Source organism: Scleropages formosus, chromosome 24 (genome assembly GCF_900964775.1).
Source record: "Scleropages formosus chromosome 24, fSclFor1.1, whole genome shotgun sequence".
Taxonomy (NCBI): Eukaryota; Metazoa; Chordata; class Actinopteri; order Osteoglossiformes; family Osteoglossidae; genus Scleropages; species Scleropages formosus.
In genome coordinates, this window is record NC_041829.1 from 8,674,973 (window position 1) to 8,701,133 (window position 26,161).

At 40.5% G+C, this 26,161-nt stretch overlaps 1 protein-coding gene across 1 annotated transcript in view; it reads left to right on the plus strand.

Annotated features, from left to right (window-relative positions):
- The window catches only part of cdh22 (cadherin 22), a 90,732-nt gene that overhangs the window by 24,867 nt on the left and 39,704 nt on the right, over nucleotides 1-26,161 (plus strand). The window contains exons 3-7 of the mRNA XM_018755729.1: nucleotides 6,965-7,084; nucleotides 9,793-9,960; nucleotides 12,164-12,351; nucleotides 13,403-13,659; nucleotides 19,772-19,908. Coding sequence (XP_018611245.1) covers nucleotides 6,965-7,084; nucleotides 9,793-9,960; nucleotides 12,164-12,351; nucleotides 13,403-13,659; nucleotides 19,772-19,908 — 870 coding nt within the window. The remainder of the gene's footprint in view (nucleotides 1-6,964; nucleotides 7,085-9,792; nucleotides 9,961-12,163; nucleotides 12,352-13,402; nucleotides 13,660-19,771; nucleotides 19,909-26,161) is intronic.

Here is a 26,161-nt window from a genome sequence, read left to right on the forward strand (position 1 = left end):
ATACAGGGAGATGACAAGCACCCAGGTAACACCCTGTTGTGGGACTGTTTTGCCAGAAATCTTAATACCTTCATGGCATTCTTTCGAGGGACAGAATTTACTGTCATAACTTGTCCATATTTTAAAGGCATTCAGCCTTCTTTGTGTAATCTAAGACTGGTATTGAATTCAGATAAGAATAAGGTGAATTTTCCAAATCTTTTTTTTTGTCAGTTGTGTGCACCTGGAATTATATCTGCTGTGAATAGTTACCACATAAAAATATTGTGGGATTTGGATGGATGATAAGCTTAGTTTTGACATCCATCAGAAATGCCTTTTGAGAAAAGTGCGGTGTCTTCTACTGGAAAAAAAGGATTTTTTCACCGAACATTAGTCATGGAAACATTTTATGTATATGTGTTGCTTCTATAACTTTGCGTGTATTAGAGGTTAATCAAGATGCATTGCAATCTATTCTCTAATTTTTTATTCATTTTTGTCATCAATCATTTAACACAGGGTCCCCTGCTCATGTAGTCATTTTGAGTCTGGATTTTTTAGTGGTTTTTACAATAATAATTATAATATACTGCAAACTTATAACAAAGTGACTAAAAGAACCGTTAGGAGACGTCTTGTTCATTGCAGGAACCTTGTGTGTTGTCATGACTGGGTTATAAGATATGCAAAGTATACCTTTATTATTATTTTTTATAGATACACATCAGCATGGAGTCCTTATTGATGTCAGTGCATTTTTGGCAACATCATCCCAGAACAATCAAACCATCTCAACCGAGACAATGGCTAAATCGAATGGTGGGGGGTGACTCGCTGGCCAGCAGGCTTTATGGCTTCAGTCTGGGAAGCTCGTCTTTAATGTATTTTTTATGACACACCCGTCACTGCTAATCTACAACAACTGTTTCTACAGCAAATGGACGTTGTCAGATGTGTAAAACAACGCCAGGGCCCGTAATTTATGTCAGGAGAAGAGCATGGTTAAGTGACAAGCCATAATAGAAATGGGGGAAGTGGGCCAGAATGGGGATAAGGTTGGGCTTCCCAATATGCTCCGCCTACATTTTTTCTTTTCCCTCCAAAATCTCTTAGCATCTGCCGTTTCAATGAATAAAACACCGCCAGTCCAATGCAGAGCACTAGATTCCTTGCATTTGCTCTGATAGCGTTTGCTCCAGCTGGAAGTAATCGCAGCTCTGTGATGTCCCATTCCAAGGGTTGTTAATCACAGTCCCAAATGCTGTACGTTTTTATGTCCTTAGCAGATGCTCCCGTCTGTACTGGGGGAGAAATACATCCTCCAAAAAAAAAAGAAAAAAAAATACTGCTCATTTTGTGTCTGCGAGGATTAGGGAGAGGAAGATTATCAAGGGTATTGCTTCTGTACCACTGTGTAAAATCAGCATCCATGATCTCGAATGCCGACTTTACTGTTGGGGCCATTGCAAACATCCCCCCAATGATGGAAATTATCCAGCAGGTGTTTTACAATTATAAATATTATTGTTAACTATTCTCTCACCGACGCCTTTGTCCTGGGTGACTTGCAGTGTTAGATTTGTATGTTAAGCTGCTTGCAATGACCCATTTGTACAGTTGAGTCATTTATACTGTGTCAATTCAGGGTATGTGCCTTGATCAAGGGTCCTACAGCAGAAGTGGGGATTAAACTGAGCACCTCCACATTGCAAAGCCATAGCTCTAAAACCCTGCCACCTGCTACACGTCCTCTCAGGGCTTTCCACCCATGCAAGGTACACCCATCGGTTCCATAGCACTGTGACCCTGACGTAGTGGTTGTAAAAATCAATGCATGTATAACTTTTATAAATTCATACAGACTGGTTATATAAGCATTTAAGATTTCATAGCCACTGAAGGGTAATGACGACTCCATCAGGCCTCTTGCATTTAACGCCGCAGGATTTACGGGATGGGTACAGTTTGAACCTCAGCTTACTGACAGTACAGCACAGAATCTGTTTTTATCCATGGTGAAGTGCTAAGACTCTCAAATATATAGTTTTATACAGTTATAGTTCTAGTATGTAAAAACAAGCAGGGATTTAAAGTGCAAAACAGTGTTGCTTTGCTGGCATTACACTGTCAGCTATTCTCACAGAAGCCATTTAAAAAAGTGCATTTCTTTAACCTGAAATGCAGTAAAAGTTCTGTTGTATCCTGGAGAGAAGATTTTTTCCTTTCAGTGCAGTTAAATCAAGTGGAATAATTAAAATGTGTATGTATTTGTGCCAGTTGCCTGCAAAGATAAAAGAAAAAATGTTCACCTCCTTGATTTCCAGATGTACTGAATTTTCTTAGTTAAGCTACTTATGGGTCAAACATAAATAAAATAAATTCTGATTTATTCCCAATTCATCCATTCATAGTCCAGCGGAGGGTTGCGGTGGTCTGGGTCTTTTAAAAGTTTTGAAGATAATGCCTGTGTCCAGGAGTCTTAATTTATTAGAATGGACATTATACTTACATCAGTCACAGTCATCCTTTGTTTCAGTTCATTCAGTCTATGTTAACACTCCTCATTCTTTATTCAAATAGCTGCTCCTACTGTATCTTAGATGAATAAACATGACTTTGGCCAGCCTGTCTTGTTTAAAATGCAGGCTTAATGTGCCATATGTGTGAGACATATTTTCAGCCATGGTGATGCCGAGAGCTGCACACACAATTATTCACATCAGGGGGCTTTTCTGTTTCAGGAGCCACCTGGTAAGTGCTGCGTGAAGCCCCCAAAAGCACATATGATAAATAAATAAATAAATAAATAAATAAATAAATAAAATTGGGGGTGGGGGGGGGGGGGCGTTCGCAGCTAATGGGTACTGCCACAGAGACGGATGCAAGACGTGGTCAACGAGAACATGGGATAAAGCCCAGAAAGGCTCAACAGCTGGTTCTGCGCTGATAGCTACTGATGTGGCTCACCTAGGCCGTCCGAGCAGCACTGTAAAAATCTTAAGTCCGACTGGTTTCCTTGTCCTCATGTGAGTTCTTCTGCACAAGTGTTAACTTCTGAATGTACAAAGTCTGGTGAAAAGAGCAAAGCCAAGCACCCATAACCAGCTTGGTTTTACAGCACATTGTCATTTTTATTACTGGCCTTTATTTATTGGTTCCTTTGACCTGCAATATTACAAAACCATCTTTCATCGATTTACTCATTTATGCATAGTGTTATTAATTTGGGGTAAATACTTTCCACTAGGGTATTACACCCAGGTTTGAGATGCTTGGGTAAGTACAATCACTCAGTTAATAAATTGCATCCAATACCTTAATGGAGGTAAATACAAAATAAATAAAAATGTGTTTAATATGCTACAAATTACTGTAGAGTGCATTCAAATAATCAAAATACAAAGTAATTGCATTGCATTGATAATGTTTTCAATCAAACAGGAACAAAGAATCTTGCTGTGAGTGTAAATTGATGAAAGACGAAATATGTTTTCTGGCAGTTTCATCAAAATTGCTGTGTACCCAAACCTCAGTTGTAAATTTGGGAAGTTACTGTTATGCAATGAAACAGTGGTTTTTGTTTGATGCATTGACTTACTTTTGGAAGGTGCACATTATTGGATTGAACTGCATCAATGTGCCTTTTCCCCACCTGTTTTCATGTAGGCATACTAGTGGAGGCTGCACCAAATTAGCAGATTTTTTCTGCTTTGTTTTTTATTAATTTATTTTATAGTTTATTCAAGGCAGCTCATAATGTTTGTACATCATAGTACTTATAATTATTTACATATTCTTTGCGAATGGTACGGCAGCAGGAGGGACAATCCAAAAACAGTTTTAACCACCACAAAACCTGCTGCTCCTATATGTGGCACAGAAAGAAAATCAAATATTTTTTTACACAAAATAAATCTAATCCTAATTAAAAATATTTGGACTAGAAGCTAGATTTTGTTTCATAGGTATTTGGGCCTGAAAACATTTTAAAAATCTGGAATAGTTATGTGCCTCATTTCAGAATGTAAGTTATTTCTTTTTTCGCCCCCTTGGAATAGAGATCATTTTTCAGCAGTACTGTAATTATAATAGAATCAAAATGAGAACTTTATTAGAAAGACCCATAAACTGTTCTACTTCCAGAGACAAATACACCAACAAGTAACTAATGACTGCTTATGAAACTCAAGGCCACACTTTACGGTGGGCTGGAGTTTTTAATATGAACTCCAAAAAAAAAAAAATTTGCATTTATATAGGCCTTTCATCCATTGCAAACTCCTGCACCTCAAAACTGCTAAGATTATTACCTAGGGAAAATTAAGATAAGAAAGTAATCCCATAAAAAGGAATGACTTTCCTGTTACCAGTAGGTGTGCAGAATGAACAACTGTCCGTTTTAATAATAATAAAAAATTATACAGATTATGTGTCCCATTTTTAATCTGTAATGAGCTTGCTCTGGACGGGACTGGGAGAGTCAATGACATGTTGGAAGATGAATAATGCATAGTTGTCTTGGCATATTCCTTACTGCAATTAACAAAGGGACCATGAAACACACACAGAATATACTAGAAGGAGCTATAAATGAAGGACAGTATAGAAAGGACTGGGCTGGATTAACTGGTTTTGCCCCACATCAGCACCCTGCATTGCATTAATGAATGAAGGCTTAGTTTTTATGTAGCTGGATATGTAAGCATAAAAATATAATCCATCCTATGGCCAAGTCTGCATTTCCCTCCGGAGTTCTGACTTTAGCCATGTGACAAGTAACTTCTTTGTATAATCTACTTCTTATGAAGCATTCCTGATCACTCCTCACAATTGTTACATATTAATTACACAAGAGGTTATTCAGATGTACTGCAACTCTCCTTCTGACTCATGAATTCTTGTACTTCCATGCAGGTACATCGGATCCATCTCATCATCATGGGTACTGATTTACCAGTAGCATGGGCCTGTAAATGTCTGATTTAAAATCTTTCAGGACAGGCCCTCCTGCTTGAGGGGGAAGGGGTGTTAACATATTTCAAGCAGTTATAGGTTTGCCTTGGGAAAAAGAATAACTCACAGAAAACAGCAAGACCAGTCATAATGGCCAAATGAGAAGTGGCTATGAGATCCTGGCATTATTAATGATTTTGGTTCATGTTATATTTACTTCTAAAGAAAGATATGCCTCCAAACGCTGCATAAATCGATGAAAAAGTAATATATGTCTATAGAAAATATTTTTGACAGCTCTTCTTCACATAGGTGATGAAGGACCTTTGCCTGAAATATTATATGGTCTTCATATCTGGATATCCTGACCATCTCATTGTCTGTATTATACTGTACAATGTATGCATATGTGAGTGTAAATGAGATAGGGTGATAAGTGTGTGTTTGTGTGTGAGAGAGAGAGAGAGAGAGAGAGAGAGAGAGAGAGAGAGAGAGAGGAGTGGAGCATGTTTCGGACCATAGGGGAGTATGATCAACAGACAACCACCCATCACAGGATCTGGAGATAAAGGTTTGTTCACTTTAATGATGACACCCTGTATATCTTCCCGTCTACCTCCCTTAAACTTTCAACCTCCCCAAACTCCCCTCTGCCCCCAGGGACCCCCAGGCCATGACAGGAAACAAACAGCATTCTGACACATCCCTTTAATTAGCGTAATTACCTTGGAACTATCATGTCGCTGGAAAGTAGCATGACAGGTCTCTGGGAAAGCTGCAGCTGTGACCTTTGCGGACAGCACCAGCTGTCAGTAATTACAGACTGCGCAGGCCACGTCGTGGGCGAAGGGGCAGCCGCTCCGTCCTTGAGCGCTATCGGCCCACCCAACCGAGATGCTGCTGCAGTTTTATTCTGCGAAGAGGGTGTTTAAGCAGTTACAAAGCTACTACCCCAGGACTCTGGTCTGCTGAGCTTCATGGGCGATTGGCTGTAAGTTTTGAGTAACATGGAGACACAAATGTGTGTGACTATCTAAATGTAAATATGTCCTATTCACTCTGAAATATAAATGCAAGCCTGCTCACTGTTACCTGTGAACGGGAAAATAGAACAGTATATTTAATCAATGTCTACCTCGCTCAATAAAAACTAAATGATTTTGTTGCCCAGAGTATGTGGTGAGAATTTTTATTCGTAATCAGTCATGATTAAAAGTTTTCTCCTCCTTGGTGGAGATGGGAAAATCTTGATTATATTGAAATGACTACTGAAAAAGAAATGTAATCTGTTGTTTTTCTCTACATACTCCATGTGGCCCAAAATTTACCCAAAAGCAGTCCAAAGAAGTTCATTTTTAATGCACAGAATTATGTACCTGTCCACCCATTTCCAGGTATTGTACACAGCCTTAATTTTTACACGTTTTCATGATAACATGTTTGCTGAGTGGTGTAGAAGGATGGTGTTCTGACAGTAGTTTTCCCTTGTGGTATTGAAGGGTTATTCATGTAAATTTGTTGCCAATGGAAAGCAGTGGAGTTGTGAGACATGGAATGAAATAGGATGGTCAGTAGATTTTAGTTGCCATGCAGGGCACAAAGTGATGCTGTACTGAATGACTCTCTCACGTGGGACCCAGTGGAGTGGTGAATAATGATAGTTTCTCCTTGCGATAGAGAGGGGTACTGAACTGATGGTAGATGCCCAAGTGGTTTAGTGGAATGATGAGCTGATTGTAGTTTATATTGGTTTACTGTGAGATTATTACATGATGTTCTTTGCCCCGTGAGGGATCATGGATTGAGAAGATGATGGTCGTTGCACTATTGGGTACAGTTGGATGCTTAGATGCTGGTCTTTACCCCATGAATTACATCAGGATGATAAGTTGATAGTTGTTGCCTTGTTCAGTAGATTCGAACAGTTAGATGGTAGTCGTTGCTCCATCTGGTACAGGAGGTGATGAGTTAATGGTCTTGCCCCTTGGAGAAGAGTGGGATGACTGACTGATGGTAGCTGCTCCCACAGGCACGTCAGTGATGAAGGTAACGGCATCTGATGCAGACGACCCAACATATGGCAGCAGCGCAAGGGTGGTGTACAGCGTGTTGGACGGAGAGAAGTTCTTCACTGTGGACAGCCAGACAGGTAAGTCTCACCACCCCAGTACTGCAGAACTGCCCCTGCAGTGGAATGCCGAATGTCTTCCTGCTTGTTGAGAGAAAACCCACACCGTGCAAATGTTTTCTCAACCATTATTTGTCCCTGAGTTTCTCCATGCTGGAACAGTAAACACCAGTCCTCTGTTTTCCCTCTTGTGACTTGGGAAATGGTTTTGTACATTTTTTTGTAATGTGTACAATAGGTAATACTGCACTGCCTCCTTATATCACTTCGGCCTTTAATTTGATAAATGAGTCACTAGTGCACATTTGGTATTCTTCTCATCCCTCGATATTTACCCTGAGCAAGCAGTGGAAGCTGTGGCAGCATTGTGGAGGAACAAAGGAGCACAATGCTAATGGTACCTGCTTCATTCCTCCTTTGCATCATGCGTGGGTCTTTTTGTGTTTGTAGTACACAGTGGGGTTGCTTGTGTGCATTAAGTACTGTTTGTTGATCCAGTACAAATTCACAGCAGAGGAAGACTCCAGACTTACAGGTCGTATAGAAGGAGAACCCCTGGGGGGAATGACTGAACTTTTCATGATCTCTTTTTGAGGGTTTTTTTCTGGCTTGTTTCAGTGGGATCTGGAGCGTTAATTAATTAAGAGTTGTCCCTTTCCCAGATCACCAGTTGTGGGCCTGTCTGCTTTTGTTCCCAAGGCATAGTGCAAGAGTTAAGCAGTTGAAATCCAGAGGTGGTCATATTTGTGGTTCCCTTTTTTGTGGCCAGTATTTTACCAGTTATAAAGCAGCACCGAATAATGACAAAAACACCAATGTTGCAAGCTACTGCAAGCAGTTAAGCCAGCATATGACAATTTTTTTCTTTTTGCCAAAATTATTTCACAAAATTTTTTATTTGAACAGTACAGAAAATCTAAATACAGTACAGACTTTAAAATGTGACTGTTTTAACTGTGGGTTACTTTAAATCACAATAGAATGATGTCCCCAACAGTTACAATTTAAGATGTGATAAACATTATGCGAGGTATGTAAAGCTTAAAAAATTGCAACATAACAGGCTAAAATATGACTATATTTAGCCAAAGGCTGGTTCTGTGAGCCAAAGTGTACCAGTTTTTATATACCGCTGTCTCAGATTTTGGTTTTGTGTGACCCTGTGCAGCTGGGGGTCAGTATTTCATATTTTCCCTCATTTTTCATATGACTCTAGTTCTAACATATGTTATAGTTCTTCAGTTCTGTACTTTCCTGGTGATGGGCGATAGTCTTCTACAACAGAGATGTTGAGATCTACATGATAAGAATTGTGAGGAAGAATGAATCTGAGATGCACACTTAGGACACCACAGCAGCCCACAGAGAAAAAAAATACCACCCAGGTAGACATGTGTGGAATTTAATCCAAGGTGCTTGGTAATTTAGTTAGTATCTGACTAGCAGACTACAGCTAGTCTCATCACCTGTTCAGATGTAATAAAAGAAGTTGTATGCTGCCATCAAACTTTTATGTCTGAATACACAAAAGGTATCACAGAGAATACAAGAGAACAAAACTGACAGTTTCATAACAATTTAAAAAATTTATTATTGCTTTTGTTACTGATCACAAGATAGTATCTGCCACCTTTAATGCTACACAGGTCCACTGAACGTGAATTTGTATCTAAAGTCAGGCTTTGTATTAACATAACCTGATTTAATCTTCCTATCCTTGCAACAGTTGGAATATCAGGGAACAAACAGAAACACAGTGGTCTGAAATGCATGGGTGGATGTTTCCAAATCTCCCAGACAACTGCATTAGTCCCATGCTGTTGCACCATCAGGGACTGCACTGCTCCCTGTGAAAATTGTTCAGGTGACCGTGACCGTCCAATTTAGCAAATAATTTAATTAACTCCCTTCACAGTGATTCTGTTCTTCCCTCGTCTTTCCGCTTTGCCATCGTTTGCCAGCTACACTCGCACATAATGTCAAATGTCAACTCTGAGCCCTGGCTACGGGTGTCGAGTTTGACAGCCTAGTACTTAATAGAACTGACATTTGCGTGAGTGTCCTCTGAATTATACATACTGGCATAAACCAAGGCGCCAGCACTTGGAGGGAACTTTTTAAAGATCTTCTTTCCACATTTTGGAGGGAAATCATTGTCTAACATTGTATTTCTTTCTACACTTTAGACGACACTCCAAAGACTCTCACTCTCTTTACTTCCAGATTTATTAATGCATGTAATTTTATGTGCAGCATTGCAAGAATCAAATGAAATAACTGAGGAAACCGAATAGGAAGGGAGATGGCCGTGCACATGCATGATTACGTTTTTCGTCTTTGAAGAACTTGTTTTTTCCCTGATTTTGGAATGATTTTCAAAAACTTTTCATTTCCACATTCACAATGCCTTCAGCACTGACAGCACTGAAATAACTAAGTGAAACAACTGAAGAAACTGAATTGGGGATTTCAGTATACGTACTATTACTTTCAAAATTTTGGAGGGAACTCTTTTCCAAGTCCTTCTCTCCTACCAATTTTTGAAAGGAACTATTTTTCCCTGGCTTTTTGCCATTTCCACATTCATGTTTCTAATAATATGAGAATTGTTGAAATCAACAAATAAATAAGGCAGTTAAAGCAATTTGTGCAGGCGCTGAAAAGACGTGCGATTATGCAAAGGGTGACTGATTAATTGATCTTTCCATTTTTTTTCTGTCTCTTCCTAGGAGTGATCCGGACCGCAGTGGCTGACCTGGACCGAGAGACCCAGGACCGATATGAGTTGGTCATCAAGGCAACTGACATGGCCGGCCAAATGGGTGGTCTCTCCGGGTCGACCACAGTGACCATAGTGATCACTGACGTCAACGACAACCCTCCACGCTTCCCACAGAGTGAGTGATTCTCAGCACAGGTGTAATATAAAAAAGTTACACAACAAGATCCCTTAAAATAGAAGCGACAGGTATTACAGCAGGGGTTAAACTACTCCTCCATCAAGGAAGTACGTTTAAAAGAATTACCAGAAAAGAATGCAACAAACTCATGCTTGTCTCTTGTTTTTTCCGAAAACTAATATGCCCTGCTCTTGACACTCAGAGACGTGGCATGTTCTCCACCTGGAAGTAATTTGTCGAGTCTGAAGAAACGGACTTTGATTCTAGACGGAGTAGCTCTCAATAAATATGTCACCCTAAACAAATGGAAAGCATTTTTTTTATATCCCAGCACACGTGTCAGCAATCACCTGAGAAAACGTATCTGTTTACTCAGTGCCTGGAAAAATAAAATCTCGGACATTTGTGATTTTCTCCAGAGGTTCCTCAACGCATTTGTCTTGCCTCGCTTGCACTCCCTTGTGCGCGAAACAACATTACTTTTATTACAGTGGAGATGCACGCTATTTCAGCCTAGATTGTTCTGTATCACTGTTTTATTTTATTTATTTCTCTTCCCTCGCTTCTTCCAACAGCACCGCACAGACAACACATTCTCACTTACTCTCTATTTAGTGCCAGTGTTTTCAGTGCTCTTTTGTTATCAGTTCAGGGTGGTCAGGCTTGGCAGGAGAGGTCATCACGTTTTTTTCCAAGAGATCAGTAAACAAAAGAAAAGGTCACATATATTTGGGGAAATTATTAAGCTCAACCTTGTGCTTCTGTTTATTTTCCTAGGTCGCAGTTTTCTGAACGTAGGCGGAAATTGAACATGAGCATGCACGATTTAAAATTTATTCATTTTTTCATTTTTAACGAAGACTTGTGGCCTTCATTCTGTGAGAACGTCAAGACTGGTTGCACGAGTAAAATGCTATGAGGATGCAGGTTTTTTTTTGGTCCATATCACTGTTATTATGACAACAGTTATAAAAGTTGCAAAGGATGCTGCCATGGCAAAGATGCTTTTTGAGGATTTCTCAAAACAGATCCACTTCTCTCAGCTGTACTACTGCCTGTGAGACCCAGAAAAAAGTTTAATACCACGAAGCTGATTTGTGTTGCTATTTCAGGTGTAATTAGTACAGAATTGATAGCGTCTTTTGTGTGGGCAGTAAAAGGACACCCACAGTTATGTTGTTTTACTATGGGCTATTAGTGATTAATAGTCAGTAATAATGGATTTTTATGCCAGCCACTAAAAAGAGAACACACTTATGGCAGGGTAGTTGGGTTTATTTATTTGCCCGACAAACAAATGGACAGGAGACAATGACAGAGAAAAACTGAAGCACATCACAGTTCAAATGATCAAAAAGGGCTAATAGAAATACTTCCAATAATACAAGTAAACACACACATGCGCACATGCACACACAGCAACATTCGCAGTTGCATGTTTTCTCTTTTTGGTACATCATCTGTTGTTAGGCTTAATGACACAAATAACATGTTTTTTGTCAACTAATTTAATTGGTATTTAATCAGGTAGTGAAAACATATTTCAGATTGCTTATAATCAGAGGCGGGGGGCACGGTAGCGCAGTGGGTTGGACCGGGTCCTGCTCTCCGGTGGGTCTGGGGTTCGAGTTCCCCTTGGGGTGCCTTCCATCGGACTGGCGTCCCGTCCTGGGTGTGTCCCCTCCCCCTCCAGCCTTATGTCCTGAGTTGCTGGGTTAGGCTCTGGTTCCCTGCGACCCTGTATTGGACAAGCGGTTCAGAAAGTGCGTGTGTATAATCAGAGGCCTTGAACAATGAAAATATACATGTCTTCAATTGTATACCCAAAGTTGTACATTACAGAGTGAACTAAATTAATAAATACAAATATCTAAATGTATAAATTAGAGTAGATGCAAAATCAGCTGTCATTATTCTGTTTGATTTACATTAGGAAATCCTTTAAGTGATATAGTGGTAATCTTTGGGAAGTAAAGTCAAATATAGCATTTAAAAAGTGTAAGTCATTATTGCTTTCTGCTGTGGCTCAATAGTTCACTTTTCACTTTATTTACACTATATTTAACCACTATATATACTGTCATACTGGCAGCAGGGGATGGCTGTCATTTGCTGGCTGGGGACAATTCAGCAAATGGATTCTGGCCTGTACTGGCCCTGAAGTGAGACACCAAACCAGCCTTTATGACCTCCCCTTTAGAGATGTACCAGTTCTCCGTGTCCGAGAGTGCGGCGGTGGGCACCCCGGTGGGCCGGGTGATGGCCACAGACGCCGACATGGGGGAGAACACGGACATGACGTACTTGATCCGTGACGAGGAGGGCGGAGAGCTGTTCCGCGTGGCCACCGACGGGGAGACGCAGGAGGCAGTCATCACCATCCAGAAGGTGTGTGTGTGGACTTTGGGGGGGGGGGGTGGTGGTCCTGCATTCTTAAAATACCATCTAATGGCTGCGCCTTCATTAGTTCATCATTAGACAGTGTTTATCCAAAGTAACTGATACACCTGGATGTATCACTTAAGCACTTCAGAATTAAGCACGTCGCTAAGAGAGCAGTGTCCTTCCTGTAGGCCGTCTTAAATACTTAAATACAAGTTCTGACGATTTACTCTCACAATTCAATTTGAAAACACCTTTGATTTCGCACTGTCCGCACTCAGACAAAGGCCATTGACTTTCATTGAAAGTGGCAGTGACAGCTTAAACAGTTTTGATCTCTCAGAAGATTAAATGTGTGTGTCTGTTTCTGGGTGCCTTTGAGTATTTAAACACGAAAAAAGCCGAGCAAAATTAGATTTTCTTTGGTTTTCTCTTTTTTGCCAGGAAAATTATTAAACCCAGCACTGTAGTTCTTTTCTGCAGCCACCATGATTATATCCTCCGTTTAGAATCCCACTTAATGTGATATATAGGCTGTTTTATTGCCTTTTAACAAAGAGTTGTGAACTGCGTTCAGGAGCACCGAGATAAACTGTAAAGGTGGGCTTTTAAAGCTCCATGGTAAGCGGGACCCTACAAGGACGGTCACAGCCTTTAGACGTGAAAGCGCTCCATTAACGTGTTTTGGTCATCGGTCCTTAACTCCGAAAGTGCAGCTCTTACGGTTCATCAAAGTGCCTGGAATTTTTATTTGCCAAATGTGTTGTTCAGTGCCGAGCTTTGGAGAGTTTACTGGGGCTCTTGGGTATGTCACTATAGTGGTTTACTCTGCGACATGGGCACTGCTTTTAGCATGAAAACCCCTTGTATAACCTGTTTAGATGTGACACCCCCTCAAATTATGATCATTGGGGGCCAAAGCTTGGTGCTGTAATTAACATCTGATTTACATACAAAATACAAGGATGGGTGATTTCCTGTCTGAGCTGTTACTGTAGGAGCAGAGGTGAAGCTTGAACCCGCATTGATAGGTATTCTCTCTCACGCCACTGCCCAGCCTCTGGACTATGAGAGCAAGCGGACCCACAACGTTGTGGTGGAAGCCATCAACAAGCATGTGGATCCGCGCTTTGTGGACCTGGGCTCCTTTCGCGACCAGACCATTGTCCGGGTTAGCGTGTCCGACGCAGATGAGCCACCTCTCTTCCGCCCACCAGAGGGAGCTGTGATGGAGGTGCAGGAGGATGCCAGGGTGGGGGCACTGGTGGGCATCGTGACTGCCGTGGACCCTGACATGGAAAATGCCCCCATCAGGTATGCTGCAGAAAGTGACTTCCATGCATCAAAATATAACACAAAATACTGTAGAGCTGATGGTAAAGCATGTTCTGTGTTCCCACAATGCACTGCAGTTAAGTTTTGTGTGTTTCTGTGCAATTCATTTGATCTAGTTCCTTGTCTTTAAATGTTCGTAGTCGTTGAGTTTCTGTGTTCTGGTTTAATGATGTGTCTTTATCTATATCTCATATAACCGTGATTGTAGTTTATTTTGCCCTCCTCCATTCTGATGAAAGTGTTCTTCCATATCTCCCTGTATGTCTGACAATGTGTTTCAAACATGTTGTGGTACAATTACATATGTTCTCCGTGCTTCCAACTACTGCTGATATAGCAGGTGGTTACTACAATATAACACTATTGCATAAATAGTAATGGAACTAGTGTGATTGAAGCAATAAGACATAAGTTCAACTCGACCTCTGTCTGTATGGCATTTGGAATTCACCTAATGTTGGTCTGGACTTCCTCCCAAAGATACGCCTTTGGGGAAACTTATTTTGGCTTTAATATATGAATATGTAGGGGGCGTGGTGGCGCAGTGGGTTGGACCGGGTCCTGCTCTCCAGCGGGTCTGGGGTTCGAGTCCTGCTTGGGGTGCCCTGCGATGGACTGGCGTCCTGTCCTGGGTGTGTCCCCTCCCCCTCCGGCCTTACGCCCTGTGTTGCCGGGTAGGCTCCGGTTCCCCGTGACCCCATATGGGACAAGCGGTTCAGAAAATGTGTGTGTGTGTGTGTATATGAATATGTGATATGCTGTTCTGCTGTATCGATGCATAAATGATTATAGGGACTTTAGAGCAGAATATCCCGCCTTGTATGTTGCTTTGGACTAAGATGTCCAAATTTTGTCATGAGCACAAAGTATCTTATGAAGGACTTGGCTCTTTTGGAGTCCTGCAGTTATTTGATGTTCGTAGTGAATTATTTAAACCCGGTCACAATTGGAGTCTGTGTGATGAGCATCAGAATATGGGTTGGGACAGGCCTCGACAGGCAGCTACGCGAGACCCTCAGAATGACTCAGTACTCGAGGTAAAACAGGGGCCGCCCCGGGGGCCCACACTGGGCTGGCGCTCTCCACAGACCCAAGGTGTGCCCGTTGGGTTAGCTCAGGGCCCAGGGCACTCTCAGGGCCCCGTCTCTTTAAATTGCATGACGAACGCATCATTGAGGTCGGGGAAGCTGCTCAGTGGACCATTAAGGATCCCGGTCTTCTGGCCATTTCATCACCAATCAAAGTACTTCCATGTGCGTAAAGGGGCAGCTACAGACAGAAAACAATTATTTGAAAACATAAAACAATTCAGAATGTTAAAAGATGGCACGGGGTTGATCTTGACACAAAGTCAACACGTAGAGACCATAGTAGCAATTTCCACAGTTTCCATCAGTATTGTGCACCTTCCCATCGTGGGCACTTTGTCACCTCAGTACTGACTGCTTATTTACAACTACCACAATCTGTCTGTATATTTATTAATATTGTTGACGGGTGAGGAGTAATACAGCCATAAAACTGTCACAGAATTCAACAGGAATACATTAAATGGCTTTACACTGTGTTTGGAGCATGAACTGTGCACAAAAGCACTTTTCTTCACTTTTGGCTAAGCTGCTTGGTGACCAAAGCTGGGCTACCTAGTAACCATTCGTAGGCAGTGTCCATAACATTGATACTCATTATATTAAATAAATAAATATATATACGGTATATATAAATATATCATTATTAGCAGATAAAGCTTCACTATTAGTATTGCAGACAAATTATATTAAGCTACATATATCTGACATGCATGAAGTCAGGATGCTTACATTATAGATACTTTTTGATTATGTTCTGCAGTTTTGTTCACCAAGACATAGTACATTTTTACACATTCTGTCTACACAAAAGCATCTTTTGGCCTATTTCGAAGATAACATCTATTGCTATAATAAGAAATGCCTTGGAAAAGTCTTCAGGACTGTGAAAGCTTTCATAACAGTACATCTTAAATAACATATTTCAGTGTTTCAGAACACTAACCCTCAATCTACGAAACAAGCATATGTAAATATTTTTTACATTTTGTGTGACATGAAGACACATATTTGTATTTATACAGACAAATAGATTAAACTTTCCAGAAAGCATTAGATTCATTCATTCATTCATTTTAAAGCAACTTTTTCATTAATTTATGCATTATTTCTATAGCATCAGGTTGAGGGGTGTAAAGTGTATGTAGCATACACAGGGTACATTCAATGACCACCATCCCACAATAGGTATCCCGTTTCTCCTTTTGAGTCCCTGGCCAACAAGTAGTCCCATCCGTGGCGTGGTGCCCACTCCTGGCCCTGGTGCAAACTGCAGCTGCGGGGATTCTCTCGGTACCAGGCACGATGACACGATTGCTCTGACCAATAGGGGGCTCCATCCTCAGAGTCCACAGCTTAGTCCTTAGACTCTGTAAATCCATTCCTCCACTCATCCACTCATTCATCCAGTCATCCATTTGTACTGGAGGTGGAAAAAACTAACTGTCGGGAATGGGTCAAATGTTTTTTTTTTGTTTCGAGATCCCGAGCTGATTCGCAATCGTGTGCTGATGACAGATTCCTGAAAGTAAAAAAAAGAAAAACCTGAGCCTGTGCTAGTGCACTCAGTGGAAAAAGACCAATTGTACTGATGAAGACGGTCGTTTCCGATCCAGCCTACAGTTCTGGTGTGTTTCCCAAAGCATCATTTTCTTCGGAATCTCCGCCGTACGAGATCCTCCTTTTCTCTATCTTGCATCACTCAAGAGAACTGAACCTGGCAAAATTGCACTTCACCACATAGCTGCGGAGACGCAGTGTAGGGGGTCGATGCTATGGGCGTTAACCGTCGAGGGGTGTCGCTAAGCCGTTGCTCTGCTGAAAGCCCCGTTACCTCCTACAGAAAAAGTACACTTCTGAAATACACACATGACCAAGTGAATAAACAAGCGGTATACAAACCCAGCCTGGCTTGTCGCCCTCTCAGTTAGACTGACTCCGTTCCTCGCCCCAGAAACTGCCCGGCACCGCTGTGATTTGCACATCTGTGGCCTGTTCTGGCCTCTTCAAGAAGCGGTCCTTTCCGGCTCAGGCAGGGAGAGAAGCGTGGGAGTTCGACACCCTCTCAATTAGCATCCGCGACCCGTGAACCACATTGACTGTGTTCTCTATATGTTTTTTTTTTCTTCTGTTAACATAATACTGTGCTCAAAAAACAGTTACGTTCAAACTGACTCCTGATTGTGATCTGTGACCTTTCAGAGATGGGCAGCGGAAAACACCTAGTTAGGATGAAATTGAGACTTGAAGATCAGATCATGGAGATGTAGAGCGAGACTATGGTCCCATGGCTGTCTGGAGGTTCAGTTGAGTCATGTACAATGTGTAGTATTTATTTATCTTATTTATGTATATATATATTTATTTTTAATTTCTTATTTATCTGACTCACGATGTAGTCTGCAAGCTGGGTGGAGCTATGCTTCTGCATAGTGCAAAATTTATTCCATTGGCTGCTGAGGGTGGGAAAATGACTCCTCAGTGTCAAGACTTTGTTCCTACTTTTGACATGTTCACCTTAAACAATTTCAGGAAGAGGATCCAAGCGTATGATTAATGCTGCATAAAGCACACGTTGCCTTGCTTCATTTTTTCCTCCGATCGGATCACTCTGCATTTCATTTTCCTCTTTATGTTTCAGTCTCTCTGACTTTTGCGAAATGATATTGCTGCCGCTGCTGATCTTTCTGCATCCAGTCATTTCACACAGGCGTTTCATAAAACTAAAGAAAACAACAATAATTATTATTATTTTTAAAAACTGCCAGGCGTAGATTGCGGAGTGGCACGCCTGGGCTGTGTGCAAATTACCTCCATTAAAAATGCATGAAGCTGAGGAGAAAAAGCTCCAGGTGTAATAAAGTGCCACCCAGTGCCCAGTCCGCCTGCCTGGCGCCAGGCCTTGCCTGCCGGCACCGCTTTAATCATCTCTATTGGATGGCGCCACGGCAATGGGCGCCCTCCCCAGCCACCCACGGCTCCATCGCTCACACCACAGCACTCCAACGGGGCCGCGTGCCGCAAACCGGGGGAGCAAAGCTGGGATAACCGGTGGGGGTTCGCTTAGCCGCTGTGTGAAATGGCCCCGTCACCAATCGGACCGGAGGGGGGTCTTCCGGTCCAGCAAAGAACCTGTGCCTGTTTGTTCTGGCCTCCACCTCATTGGAATTCTCCCCTCATTTTGTTTTCCATTTTTTTATTTTTCATTTTTCTGTCCAGTTTTATATATATATATATATATATTTTTTTTTTTTTCCTTTGTTCTAGGTGGTCCGGTGTAAATCACAAAGAAGGTAATTATTAGACTCGCTGAATGTACTTGGGATTATGGGAAGAGATCTGTCACCCATTCTTTATTTCTGTGTACAGTGTCGCAGCAGCTTAATAGACATACATTAAAAAAAGTGAAAGTGATAGCAGTATTATTAGAAGCAATGTTATGCTGGGTATTTAATTTTATAAAAGCATCAGAAGTGCCGTGGAGCCTCAGCTGCTAACCTTCCTGCCACATCCGCTCACGTGTTGGGGTTGCCATACAAGTAGAAAATAATAAACTACGTAATAGATACATAATAAAATAAATGTTTCTGCGAGTGAATATAAATATTTCTTAAAGGCCTCGTTTCTAATTTAAATGTCAGATTTATTAAACTGAATCATTGTTACACATGATATCATGTCCGTTATGACAAGCTGTGCTGATGTTCACATCAAAATGAGGCAGCTTTATATAAACAGCTAAGATGTTTGGAATGAAAGTTATTTCAGAATAAATCAAGTTCATCAATGAATCAGTTCATTATGAATTTTTTCTCATCTTTCTCCTGGCTGTTGTGTGTATAACTTCTACAGGTGTCAAAAAAAGAAAGAAAAAGGTAAGCTTAAATAATAGTCACGATAGGATTCACAGGCTAAATGTGTACATTGGGTCCTCAAGTTTTCAAAATACGAACATTTTACAGTCTTTTTTTATTTAGTTTTCTTAAATTCTTATTTTTCTCTAACATTTATGTCTGGCCCCCCAGACATAAAAAAATAGGAAAAAAATAGGACCTGTGTTTATCCATAAAGTAGACAGGTGGCGGAAAAAAGCACCCAAAGAGAATACCAGGACACTTACATCCAGTGTTTACAGCTGTGTGTCAGTGATCAGTAACAAGATGAGCATCAAAGCACATTTATAGGATGAACTGATGAACTGATGAACAACCATCGGCAGTGAATAGGAGTTTGTGGAAATAAAATATTTTCCTTCTTTATTTTGCTATTCAATGGGGTTGCGGTGGCGCAGTGGGTTGGACCACAGTCCTGCTGTCCGGTGGGTCTGGGGTTCAAGTCCCGCTTGGGGTGCCTTGCGACGGACTGGTGTCCCGTCCTGGGTGTGTTCCCTCCCCCTCTGGCCTTACGCCCCTGTGTTCCCGGGTAGGCTCCGGTTCCCCGTGACCCCGTATGGGACAAGCGGTTCTGAAAATGTGTGTGTGTGTGTGTATTTTGCTATTCAATATAAGTTATAATATCAATCTATCTTGAAGTTCATAAAAATGTTTAAAGCTCTCCAAGGATTTTTTTTTTTGTTTTAATTATAGAGCACACAGTGGCTAACCAGAAAAGTTCTAATATTCACAACATAAATGTGTTTTGGCAGGATGCCTTTGTTAGCATACATTTTTATTTTTCTTTTATTTTTATTTCATTTTTAAATAAAAAAAAGAAATAATTTCAAACCAGGAAATAAATACTTTTATTTCTGTTGCTTCGTTTCTGTTTATTTTTTGTAATACAGAAGGTAAAAGTGAATTGGGTTACGAACAAAAATGAGTTACGAACAAACTTTCAGTTCCAATTGTGTTTCTAAGTTCAGTAACCAGTGTGTTTTTTTTTTTCATTTATTTTCTTTTTAAATTTTCCAATTCCTTTCCAGGGACCATCCGAGGCCTCTTCTCCATCCTCTGAAACACGGAGAGAACTCTAATGCCTGTGGCTTCCTCCTACTTTTCCTCCAGGTACGCTATTGACCGGGTCACGGATCAGGAGAAGATATTCAACATCGACACCGTGACGGGTGCCATCACACTGGGGAAGATCCTGGACAGGGAAACTGCGGGGTGGCACAACATCACCGTGACGGCTGTGGAAGCAGGTGAGGCACCTGACAAGAGCATCTTTGAGAAGACGATAGAATAACAACACGCGGCACACTTTCCTGGGCCGCCGTTCTCACATAACCTCTGGAATGAAGTAAACAGGAGGAGACTGTCAGGGTTTACCTTCATGTGCTTTATTCATGTTCAGAACATCACCAACTTACCGGGTCTTTTGTACTTCTGCTCTGGCACAGCTGCAGAAGATGAATGGTTGTCACCATTTGCTTATTATTAAACCATGCCTTCAGCTGATACGGCTCAAAGTCGATGTGACGGATGGAAAACCTCTGCACCCGGTCGTGCCCCTCGTGTAGCCTGGTTCGGCTCTTTCGCTGCAGCGCAATCAAAACCTCCTCACTTATTCATTTGCTGGGCAGTAGGTGGCGTAAAGGTTAAAGAACTGGACTTGAATTCAGTTAAAGGCACAGAACTTGTTGTACCCTTCATCACCAAAATTATATAATTACTCACTATATATATACTGAGGCACCTGGAGCTCTTCAAACGACCTCCAAAGTAAGGCTGCTACCATGAGTTCCCCCAGCAAACATCTATCTGAGTGAAAATTAAAACTGGCATTTAGTCTGGATGAAAGCATCTGGAAAGTATATAATAATAATAATAATAATAATAATAATAATAATAATAATCATCATCATCATCATCATTGTCATCATCATCATCATCCAACAAAGAAATATTGTCTCCAAGATAAGTTTCATTTATTGCCAATGAAAAATTCATATAAATAGTTTATAAACATTATTCTCCAGATAACTTAATAATTTAAAGCTTTTCAATCAAAAAAACTGAAAAAAAATGTACTTATGTAAACAATTGCATGGTGAATTATGCAATAGTACCAGAGCAGCAGTGTTTTCTTCCAAACAACGGATGCCCCTTCCCCAGTAATTCAAATGCACTGTTTGAATTAGACAGCTTTTGGAATGTGAAGTTCCAACTACATACTTGCGCTGTAGTCTCTCTTATACTGAGATTCATTTTACTGTGGTATTAACAGTAACCTTGGTGAACTGTCAATGACAGTCAGTTGTGGGTGTCTGTGTATGTGTAACCATGATACAACAGCACTCCTTTCTTCTGTTTGCTGTCAATACAGTTTGTTTACTCCGAGTTTTGTTTGGAAAAAAAGTCTCTGCTAAATTCCGACGTTTTATAACTGAGCAAAGCTAATATTTTGTCATAAGCATCATCAGAGACAGATGTTGAGAGGCTCTTGGATATAATTAAGTATTGAAATACTATCATACCTTTGTAGAGTTTTAATTTAACTTTAAGTTGCTGAAAGCAATTCAAAAATTAAGAAGCAAATATTTCCGAACATTGTTAATAATAAATGAAGATTCTGGCAGATCTCTATCATAAAGCTCCCTCGGACCTCATCCAGACTTTTGGCTTTATCCGGAGAACCGTGCTTGTGTATATGCGTGGTTCTCCATCCACAACGATCCGCAACAAGCAAAGACGATCCTAAACCCCGTAATCGTTTAAATCCATGTACTTTTGTGTTTTTTGGAGATTTTATCTGTTTAATATCATTCCAAGGCTGATTCCCTCTGTCTTGCTGAGGTTTATTTGAATTTGTGTCATCTATACATAATGTTCACCCAGTGGGCTAATATCCAGCTCAGTTTAGAGGGTAATAACCAACCCAGGGAACATGACTCTTGGGATATTTTAAGAATTGAGAAAGATATTGTACCAGCATGGAAAATGGGGCTGTAAATTTACAGGAAAATATGCATTTCGAGGGTCTTGATGTTGTTAGGTGGGCGTTGGATCGTCGTACCAGCCGGTGGATGAGTTGTTCAGGCAAATTCCTGCTTACTGGAAAAACTGCTTTGGCAAGAGATATTGGATTTTTTTTTTTTTTTTTCCTTCCACTAAATTTGTTGTCATTTAAGGGAGCTACTGGACACCCTGAGAGAAACCATAATTCTCAAGACAAATTGTGCACTTTTGTGCGCTTCTCTTTGTGCACTGGAGTCTGTCACACGCACATTTAAATGTAAATGAACTGTTTTAAGGGGATGGGACAGACAGTAATTTCCCAGCGTCTGGGATAAACAGAGGGCTGTACTTGACAGATAAAGAAAATGCAGTTTTATTTTGCTTTTTCTATTTTTTTTTTTTTTTTTTTAATTTTTTCGCCTCGTCAAATGAGAGGAAACAGCGTTTCACCTGATTAGACAAACAAAGTAAATAATTGCCTGAATTAAAACTCTTCCCAAGCATCCTTGTGCCATTCTTTCATGTTTCTGTCATGAGCATAACTGAAACTAAACTGATAATAATGGGTTGGGGTGGCAAGGGATGGGGGTACGTGTATTTTGAATATTTCAAGCAATTTAGAGCCCTTTCATGGAATCATGGAAGAGCGGCAGTGGAAATGACCGCCCTGACCCCCCACAAGCGTAAGTCACAAGGAACCATGTGGAAAACCATCACTGAAGCGTAAAATTCTTACACAAATGCTGAGCACCATCTTCCTGGCAGGGTGCGCAGACTATTTCAAGACCTGTGACACACAGTCATGTTGACTTTTGAAGTGTTCTAGACAACTGTTAAGTCACAAAAAAAGAACTAATTCAGATGCAAAAGTGAAATAAATATATTATTGTTTATTACATTCACACCTTTAACCTAGGTGACTTTATACTGTTTTACTCATTTATACTGCTGGGTAATTTTTTTACTGTATTCATTTATAGTGGTTTAGACAGTGTGTGTGTGTGATTTATAGTAAGTGCCATGTTTAAGGATACCACAGAAGTTGAGATTCAAACAAAAATCTCCATCTTACAAGACAAAGTAAAGTTACACATTAGAAAAGCAGTTTTAAAAAAAAAAAAAAAAAAAAAAACACATTTACTGAATACCATATTTTGTCAGGAATGATAATTAAGTGAGAAATAATTCATTTTAAAAAAGTGAACAGCAAAGATTGATAGAGCATCTATGTGAAGTGTTGTATATTTATATATATTATATACAGTTTATATATAATGATTTTGGAAGTCATATTACATATAAACTGTATATAAAATATATATATATATATATGTAGTGTCACTAAAACAATGCTATTTTGAGTATAACAGCCTTCAGTTCAGTACTCTAACTGACCATTTGCAATTTTCTGAATGTTTTCAATATGATGAGCACTACAAGTGCAGTCAGTACTGCTTAAAATATCATAGTGAACAACTTAAGTCTACATATTTCCCTAGCTGGACAAAAGAAAATTTGATGTAATGTGGTTCACATTAAATTTCACACTGTACTTGCGACACGCTCATAAATAAATGGCGCTGTAATATATTATATTGAAATTGAGTTTCAAGTATTCTTGTGCACTGGATGAATTACAGATCCATAAAGTGTAATGACATCTCCCAAGGACTCCTAAGCTGTCTTAATCAGTTGGCAAACATCACTCTTATGTCATGGAAAAAAGAGTGATGATTGATGATTAATAAAAAAGAAATGTGCTGTGTTTAAAGCACACATGTCTAGTCTCATCCTCACCGCTAAAGCGAATTGCTGAAGCGGATCACTTCATTTGGAAAAATTCCTAGTTACGTTAACTTTTATGTCTATATCTCAGGGTAAGTCCCTTGATCAAGGGTACTACAGTATGAGGTGGAATTTGAACCTGGGTCATTCTGGAGCAAAACAGTGAACTCCAGCCACAACACCACTTTATACCATTTCTCCCCATGTGAGATCTAACCTGGTCAACATCGTTCTGCACTTCCATAAGAAATCTGATTTAATTAAGTGGCTTTCGTGGAAGAACACACTGACAGCACTTCCATGGGACCCCCCCAGGGTATTGAGAAACACCTCTCGTCTGCAAGAGAAAAAAAAACAACTTGCTGAAGATAAATGCGACACAGCAGTTTGGTCATCTTATAATTTCATGGATCCTGGTTTGAACCGCTCTCTTGCTGCAGTACAAGAGGATACTTGATAAAGATACTTAGCTGAAATTGATACAGTAAAATACCCAGCTGTATACATGGGAAAAATCAGTGCCAACTTATCGAACATTGTGAGCAACCTTGCACAAATGTCTCATATAAATAAATAAGTCATCCCTGTGCACTGGGGCATCTTTGCCCCACAGCCCTTGAAAGCCCCTGGCTTGTTTAAGAACTGCATGGTTTCTGGGCTGCTGCTTTATCTGTCCCCTTGTATGCGTGTTGGCGTGAGTCAGCCAGACCCCTGTCCATGGTGCTTAACTTCCTCACCTCAAAATTAGAGGCACTGCTGGCAATCTCTCCTACGCTGTCCGTGGTGCTGAACTGCCCCATGACCTCCGCTGACCATGGCACCGAACACTATTCTCTCATCCGTCGTCCTTGGTGCTGAACCTTCAAGCCATCTCCGCTGTCCACAGCTCTGAACCGCAATAATCTGCTCCAGTGTTCATGGTGCTGAACCTCCCACTATCCCCTGCTGTTGATGCTGTTGGATTTGCATCTCTAAACTGTCCGTGGTGCTGAACTAGCCTCTCGGAGTTCACAGCAAACTGCTATTTGTGATTGAAATCTTTTTTTTTTTCTGTTGTTGCTTTTTTCCACTTCTAAACTTGTGCAAATTGTGGATCTGAGCACTCTTACAAATCCCTTCTTTCCTCCTTTTTGCCTACAGCATATGCTGTCATTGACTGTTGTAGTTTTAAAAAGACTGGTTTAAGCACATCATTTGCTAGTACAGCATATGAAGAATTTCACTCAGTCATCTGCTACCACCATGCATTTTATTCTGTTAATTGTTAAAATTTCCATAACATACCCCATGTATATTCATTTTACTGCATGCTTTTCATTTTTTTCCAGTGTTAATCACTAGTAAACCATGGTCTACTGTTTTAATACACAGAACACATGCTGTGATTTCCAGTCCATTGATTACGCTCGATAACACGGCCCAAAGTATCTATGCCGTAAAGTCAATTTTGACCAAAACAGGGAGGACCAATCAGGTTAAAGGCGGTAAGGGATGTCCTGCTGCATAAAACAGACGTGGGGTGGGTCAGAGTAAAATCAATACAAGGAGAGTGTGGTTAGTTTTGGAAGCACATCCACACTGTTAAGCACAATTACTGTGGTTTCCTGGCTGTTCTGCAATGACTGGCATTTTAAAAAGAGGGCTTTCTTTGATCTGCTCTGTGTAATACAAAATGGTACTGGAGCCCAACACAAAATGGTGCACATGCTGCGGTTCAAAGACCCTCCTTCAAATGTCATCACCCCGCTTTCTCATCTTTACATTCTCTGTCTCGCCTGGATTGACGGGAGCAAAGTGCCGTGAAATCCAACAGAAAGCAACAAGCACCCAACGTGTGTTCTGCTCATGTTAGTCTTTAGATTTTGAAACACTGTTGACATGTTGCACCATTTAAATTGGAAGGATGTGTTTTCTTTTTGATTTTTTAATACATAAGATTTTTGTTTTTTTTTTTTTTTTCTTTAGATTCAGCAAAGCTAAAACATTTTGGTTCTTTTTAGTTGTTCAGATGTGTTTTCAAGTCAGTTTTCCGAGGTTTTTCTGCACGCCGCTGTGAAAAGCAGAGTGACAGAAATTCCGTTTTCCATTTTGCTCTACTTCAAACTTTGATCTTGATGTCGGCCGTCATATTAGCGGCTCTCTGTTTATTCCTTAATATGCATTTTTTGTGACAGCACTTCTGAAGACCGTAACGAGCTGCATGACGGGAACCATCGGGCAAGTTTAGGATGAGACATGTTTCACTTTGAAAAAACAGAGAAGATGCATTTCACTGTTAAAAGTAAACTAATATCAATGGGAAATGTTTAAATCTGAAGCTACTGATGTATTATTCAACTAGTCACACTTGAACTGATATAACTGATATAAGAAATAATAGTAGAACTTGTCAAGCAGCAGCCTTGCCATAGTTTTTTCAGTTTCCTGAAAAATTTCACACTTCGGTGTCCACAGCAAACCTCCGCAAAGATAATCAATACCATTTGTGCCAGGGCAGCTGTTGGAAAGTACTTTATATTTCTCTTCCATGGCAGTGTAGTGAAAGAGTGTTTATTCCCCTGCTAGTTAAACTGTTATATCATAAACCAATAGCCTTCCAAAAAGAGGTCCTCTTTCGCAGTCAGATACCAAAGACCACATGCTCTAAAATGTGAGAATTTGGCAGACCCATTTCTCCAAAGCTACATACAGCTCACAGTAATCAAACGTTCA